Source organism: Olea europaea, chromosome 12 (genome assembly GCF_002742605.1).
Source record: "Olea europaea var. sylvestris chromosome 12, O_europaea_v1, whole genome shotgun sequence".
Lineage (NCBI taxonomy): Eukaryota > Viridiplantae > Streptophyta > Magnoliopsida > Lamiales > Oleaceae > Olea > Olea europaea.
In genome coordinates, this window is record NC_036248.1 from 18798131 (window position 1) to 18805849 (window position 7719).

The 7719-nt window shown below is 35.8% G+C and overlaps 1 protein-coding gene across 1 annotated transcript; it reads left to right on the top strand.

The window, feature by feature from the left end:
- The first annotated feature begins 5170 nt into the window (after window positions 1–5170).
- Window positions 5171–7642, top strand: LOC111405980 (ABC transporter G family member 6-like). The gene has a single exon (XM_023035130.1). It carries the CDS (start codon window positions 5381–5383, stop codon window positions 7631–7633), a length of 2253 nt encoding a protein of 750 aa, XP_022890898.1. The 5' UTR covers window positions 5171–5380; the 3' UTR covers window positions 7634–7642.
- The last annotated feature ends 77 nt before the right edge of the window (window positions 7643–7719 follow it).

The following is a 7719-nucleotide window of genomic DNA, read 5'->3' on the forward strand; positions in this document are numbered from 1 at the left end:
TATATATATATATATATATATATATATATATATATATTAAACTCAAACAAGTAATTTGATCTGATTAAAACGCAAAAAAACGAGCATTGATTTCAAGATTGATTTGCTCATATAAATCACCATCTTGTGGGGTATATTAAGGGATAAATCTAGCATCTAATAAAGATGAAAACATAAACTTATAAGGATTTGGACTATCCATTTTAATAAGATTGACCTTTTAAGATGGAACTCCAAGTCTTAATAGAGCTATGAACAGGCTTGGCTCCACTTGCTCGACAAGATAGCTCTCGCTCACCCCAAAAGTCTGGGTTTGTTTCTCCACATGAGTTCATATTTTTTATGGGGGCAAGCCAAATGACTCGCGAGCCGCTCCCATATTGTCGATTTAATTCTATTTTTTTAAAACAAAAAATTTCATTTTCAATCTCGAAGTATAATGATGACATAAATTTGTAAGAATTGTGTAAATGTTAGAAATTATATATCTGTAATAACTCTATTCCTTTATCTGGGTTTTGGATGGGTTATAATACATAGACCAAGTTGAAACTGTATATGAATAAATAGTTTGTTTACAATTTTTAAAAATAAATAAAGAAATAGAAACAAAATTAAAACACTTTTACAATTGCAAATCTAAAAGGCACCTTCATCTTCTTGAAGTCATAGGAGGATGCACGTGCATCCATTCGAATTGTACTATTGCCTAGGCCACGAAATGCATTTCAATCTAATATATGATTTTCCAAGATAGACTTTATGTATGTTATATCGATAAAATTACAAGTGCTGAGAACGAGTTTCAGGCTATACTAAACATTATCTTACATCGACAACTCGAATTTTACCATTGAAGTATATTGAAGAAATCAACCATACTAATTATCGTGTCCCATGTTGGCAATTAAAGCATACTGCTTTCATACATTTCGAACTCAGGAAAAAAATAAATTCATGTAGTTTGAACTAGAATGTAAATTTTTCGATTCTACAATTCTTTCATGTAACGATGATAAATTTCTTTCAAACATAAAGTTTAAATATGATTTTTCATCAAGCACATACCTGCAATAACAGAAAATCACCCCCCCCCCCCCCCCCACATTATAAGAATGCTAGAGAAATATTTAAAAAGGAGGGTATAACATAATTTAAATTGGGAAAACATGACTCATATTTCATAGAAGACAAAAATATGCCTAACAAATTATAAAACAAACTTCATACGTTACACTCATCATCGGTTAATACATCGGCATTTCAAAATTGATTATAAAAGATAATTATTTCATTTCTTTAAACAATAGATTTTTGTAGATAATTTCGTTTGAAAACTAGATTTCATTAATAATATTTTTGGGAATAACAGGAAAATTACGATGAAAGCGGCATTTACGCCTTCATATTTGTGATTTTGTATTTCCTAATTTACCGAAAATAACTTTCAATACATGAGCACCAAAACAATTGTATTCAAACACTTTACCGGAACAAGAAAAAAAAAATACTAACTCGTGCAAGTTATGGGCTAATAGTCTATTCGTGCAAGTTATGGGCTAATAGTCTATACGGGATGTCGGTGGACCAGTAGTATCAAATTATTATATCTAAAGTGTTCTACAATATAAACAAGTTACAAAACATGTAATCTTCCATGGAATTCAATTCCATTCTTGTATACTTTTAACATTCTAATTCTTTGATCCAATCCGATTAATTATGATGGTGCATATATTCGAAAAGTCATCTTCATGGTCTAGCAAAGGAGAGAAACTTCAGCGAGGCGGTTGCACCCCGTGGCTGTGCGACCGTCCTATCAGGGTATGCCACCTCGGCCTCGGCATTGTGCGGGAACACCACGTGGATGGTGTGCCCGCCCCACTGAAGATTAAGTTCCAGCGAAGGGACTAACTATTTGTCGTCGGCAGGTGTGTCTATCCCACTGAAGATTTAGTCATAGAGAAGGGACTAACTATTTGTCGCCAACAGCCATGAATACCTCTCTCTGACCCGTTACATGTATACTCTCTATCCTTCTAAATTGAACTGATAATATAGCGCATTTGTCGATCGAAGTGAGCTTTGGGTTTAATAAAAGCCTCGAATTCCATCCCCCAAAGTACTTCTTTCTCTCATCGTCCTCTTCAATGCCGCGGGTACGTATATTAGTTTTCATTGACCTCTTGTTTCTTGTATCCCCTGCTCTGTTGCACATTCTATACCTTAATTTTTTCATTTCGGTGTTCCTATAAATTTATGTGTCGTGATGCTGAGCTTCGTTTTCATTAGCTCAAAACACATTTGAATCATTTTAGATTGTGCTTAGAATGTGTTAAACAATATAAACTTGAGTGAGCTGGTTCACGATGACACTTCTCTATATGTACTGAACACGAACGAGTGTTTGTTCAGATTTCGCTCGAACGAAAAACGTGATAAATATATGGAATCCAAAAAATGGAAAAACTAAAATATATTATAATCAATAAAAACGAATGAATCTTTTTACAGGCTTAACACATATTTATAGACTGATAACAAATCCTAATTCTATAGATAAATTCATAGAAAACTAAAAGACCGCAAAAGAGAAAAAATATCTTTAAATTAATTAATAACAAAAACAAGTTAAAACGGATTCCTAAACGATGAAATTTGATCCGGAAGTTTGACAATGTTGGGCAAGGGCCTTTATTATCATCTGGCCAAAAAAGTAAAGAATCGAAAAATGCTTTCGGATTGTAGTCGTGAACAAAAGTTCGATAATCAAATAGAAAGTTATGCATATTTTCATACATTATTCTTATTCATTTGCTTTTCGAATTGATTTAGAATTTTTTTTCCCTCTATTAATTGATCTGCATCATGTACAAATTGGAGACGATCTTAATACGAGTATTCATACTTTTAATGGATTTCGCTTCAATCCACGTGTCACATCACATGGGCATAATTTTCAATTTACATATAGCGGAATTCTTTACTTTTATTGTATTTAGGTTGACTCGACGAGGATAAAATTGGAAATAAAGCGGTCAAGAGCTTTATAATCTAGAAAATTGATTAGATGGATTCCGTGCCACTTTTAGGATTTCGTGGTAGAAAAGTAACAAATTCAACAATAAGAGCCCGTATGAGCTTTTTTGCAATAAAATAAATAAATAAATAAAATAAAATTCTAGAATAGTGATTTTTAATAGAAAATGAGTGTTTTAAAAAAAAAATATGTGATTGAATATAAGAAAGAGAAAAACGTATTTTAAAAATGTTGAGGACCAAACAAGGGATAAATATGTGATAAAAACTTTCTTATCTCCTTGAATTTCTAAGCTTTTCTCTCATTCTTCTTTGATTCGAGACAACTATGATAACCTTAAGATGAGTATGAAGAACAAGATCTGAGTAGTATCATGAGTATACTCTGTAGTTACCTCTTCAAGGATCCTCTCCATCGGAAAAATGGCTCTAATAACCATAAGATCTAATACAAAGGTATGATGATCTTTGTGATATTGAAAGCCAGACCTGTGTTGATGCCCAAGAGAGGGTGTTCTAGGGCTAGAATATTATGTATCTCAAATTGGTCGTTGTCCCCTTGCTATCTTGGAATCATTATGCACACACTATATATGTATTAATCATAAATGAGATTCAATATTAAAAAAAAGTTTATTATATAATAATTTAGTGTACAATTAATTAAGTTTTAGCATAAACACTCAACGTAAAGAGTAATGTTAGCTAACGCTAGTAATACATGACATTAATTTATAAATGGCTTGGAGTTAGTCTACAATTAATTAAATTAAAAAACTTTCTAATATTGGCTTAATTTAAAACATTACCATTGATCACTAATTTTAGAGACTTCGTTGTCATATAGACTGGTATAAGCATTAGTTGTTCTAAATAACATTATTTAATCACACCAGAAGTCATTTGCTCTTCCGAGCATGCATCCAGTTGTAATTTGTCTAGATGTTAAAAAAATTGCATTTGAGAGAATAGATATCTCAACGCATATGAGTATGGACATAAAAGTAGGCTATACTAAATGTTAGTGTTCTAAAATATCCCTCTAGGCTCCATTTAGGCACCCGTTGGCTCAAGCTCGGGGTAAATGCTCCACCTCGCCTCTAGGTGGAAAAATAGTTAGTCAACTCTACGTCGACCATCGAAGATGCCCCTATACCCAAAAAGGAGCTTGCCTATCATTTTGATGAGTGGTAATTCTTTTTTTTTTTTTTTTTTACATGAGCAATTCAACAAAATACATAATCATTGTCGAAACTCAAAAAAGAGATAAGTCCATAACAAATTCACACTAACCCAAACCCAACGTACGAATTTTGCTTCTTTATCCATGAACAAATCATTATTGATTTGAAATATTTATAATTTTCAAAATCATGTTTTTTATTGAAAATTGAAAATTGTTTATGAAATTTCTTTAAAATTTCAATGATGTTTTATTTTATTTATTAACTGGTGTATAATAATTGAAGTAATATTAAAAATAAGAAAACGCGTAATTACGCTGCATTATTTTATTTATTAATTGATGTACAATAATTAAAGTAATATTAAAAATAAGAAAAATGTCTTATTATGCTATGCTTCATCTAAACTTAAGAATGACTAATTCTTGTCCCTCGGGGCATAATCTAGTGGTGCAAAGAATAAGAGTGGGGTAGTCTCATTCTTATTGACAGTCGCATTGTGAGGATTCGATTTTTGAGATATGAAATTGGACTCTTTGTGAACACCAGTGTAAATGCAAGATTTTGTTCTCTGACCTATTGGGGCATATTCGACGATTTACTTCTCTCACGATACATCAAGGATGGAGAGATGGAGACCCTCAAAGTTAGATTCAACCGAATGGCTAATTCTTACACTTTTTAAAATCTTTGACACATACACTGCATGACCTACAAATTTGAAGGGAAAATAGTTCCACGGTTGAAGTTTACACACATAGGTGTACGAGAAAACAGTAGATTACCATCCACACCTACTTAATCCCCAAATTAGAAAGGATGGGTGCCACGTGTGTTCATTAGTAAAACCAGGCGTGTAGATAAAAGATTAGGAAATTTAGGTCACCTTTCATATCTATCACAATTCTTCTATTTCTCATTTCACAAAACAAATAATCCAACCTATAAACCCTATGTCACTCAATAGGTTATGTCGGTATAAAACAGACTTTAATTTCCAAATATACACAGACAAAGCACATATAACCTGCAACTTGCCATGGATTTCCTTTAAACCTTTCCCCTTCCAGTTTGTCTCTTCGATACTTACATACAAATTAATATCCATTATAAATATATATATATTTGCTGAGAATTTTTGACATCTAAAGAAGGGGATGTCAAGAGTAGTTGCAGAGAATTTATCCCCTACACCAGCAAGAGATAGAGTGCTGTTTTTTGATCGGAGAGAGGGTGTGGAGATGCCAGGAGTCGGTGCACCGGCATCGCCCACGTTGGGACATCTTTTAAAAGTTGTTGGAGATATGAGGAAGGAGGTTACTGGCGACGAGACTCCAGTGCACCAGGTGCTTGAAATGAGAGAAAATGGGATGGAGCCACGGTCACTTCCGTTTGTTCTGTCCTTCAGCAATCTCACATATAGCGTCAAAGTGCGCCGGAAGATGACGTGGTCCAGTTTGATCCAGGGTCGGAACGCTGCCGCTGCCGCCGCCGCCGCCGACCCAGCTGCCGGAGAGGCGTTTTTTACAAGAACGAAGGTTCTTCTCAATGATATCTCCGGCGAGGCTCGCGACGGAGAAATCATGGCCGTCATGGGTGCTTCTGGTTCGGGAAAATCAACTCTGATCGATGCTTTGGCGAATCGAATGGCCAAAGAAAGCTTACAGGGAACAGTCACACTCAACGGCGAGCAATTGGAATCCAGTTTACTGAAAGTCATATCCGCATATGTAATGCAAGATGATCTTTTATTCCCAATGCTCACTGTTGAAGAAACTCTCATGTTTGCTGCTGAGTTCAGACTCCCCAGAACTCTCTCCAAATCCAAGAAAAAAATGCGAGTCCAAGCTTTAATCGATCAATTAGGCATTCGAAATGCTGCGAAAACCGTCATTGGAGATGAAGGTCACCGTGGTGTCTCCGGTGGAGAACGCCGGCGAGTTTCAATCGGAACTGATATTATTCATGATCCCATTTTGTTGTTTCTTGATGAACCAACTTCAGGGTTAGATTCAACCAGTGCTTACATGGTGGTGAAGGTTTTACAGAGAATTGCTCAGAGTGGAAGTATAGTAATCATGTCGATACACCAGCCCAGTTATCGGATTCTTGGATTGTTGGATCGAATGATCTTTTTGTCACGAGGACACACTGTTTACAGTGGATCTCCATCAAATCTTCCACTGTTTTTCTCAGATTTTGGGCACCCAATACCAGAAAACGAGAATCGAACAGAGTTTGCACTCGATCTGATTCGAGAACTCGAAGGGTCCTCTGGTGGAACCAAAAGTTTGGTCGAATTTAATAAAACTTGGCAGACGAAAAGATCCGGTATTCCTAATTCGGAAACGACGATAATGTCAACACATGGTTTATCGTTAAAAGAAGCAATCAGTGCAAGTATTTCCAAAGGTAAGTTGGTTTCTGGTGCTACAAATGATGCCACTTCTACGTCTCTTGTTCCGACATTCGCAAACCCGTTATGGATAGAATTGGCAGTCTTGTCCAAACGATCCTTCACAAACTCACGCAGGATGCCGGAACTTTTTGGCGTCAGACTTGGGGCAGTTTTAGTTACCGGATTTATTCTAGCCACCGTGTTTTGGAACCTCGACAATTCACCAAAAGGAGTTCAAGAAAGACTCGGATTCTTTGCATTCGCCATGTCTACAACATTCTACACTTGTGCAGACGCTTTGCCAGTTTTTCTTCAAGAAAGGTACATTTTCATGAGAGAAACTGCATACAATGCTTATAGAAGACCATCTTACGTTTTATCCCATTCAATAGTAGCATTGCCTTCTTTACTATTCCTCTCTTTAGCCTTCTCTGCAACCACTTTCTGGGCCGTCGGCCTTGATGGTGGATCATCGGGGTTCTTCTTCTACTTCTTGATAATCTTTGCCTCATTCTGGGCCGGAAGTTCCTTTGTCACTTTCCTCTCCGGCGTCGTTCCTCACGTAATGCTCGGTTACACCATTGTAGTCGCAATCTTAGCCTATTTTCTTCTATTCAGTGGCTTCTTCATAAACCGGGATAGAATCCCAGCTTACTGGATTTGGTTTCACTACATCTCCCTCGTCAAATATCCCTACGAAGCAGTTTTACAGAACGAATTCCAAGATCCCACAAAGTGTTTCGTCAGGGGAATTCAGATCTTTGACAACACACCATTAGCCGCGGTTCCTTTCGCTTTGAAGGAGAAGCTTCTGAGCAGCTTAAGTAGTTCTCTAGGGATGAAGATTACCAGCACTACATGTGTAACTACAGGGTCTGACATATTGCAGCAGGAAGGGATTACCGATTTGAGCAAATGGAATTGCTTGTGGATTACAGTTGCATGGGGATTCTTCTTTAGGATTCTCTTCTACTTCTCTTTGTTACTGGGAAGCAAGAACAAGAGAAGGTAATTAACTGCAGAAGAAAAGATACTGTTTGGCGGGAAATTAAGCATGTTTTTTTTTTTTTTTTTTTTTTTTTTTATTTTTTTTTTTTT

Coding starts and splice junctions, on each gene's coding strand:
- LOC111405980 (XM_023035130.1), top strand. CDS start 5,381: ATGTCAAGAGTAGTTGCAGAGAATTTATCCCCTACACCAGCAAGAGAT.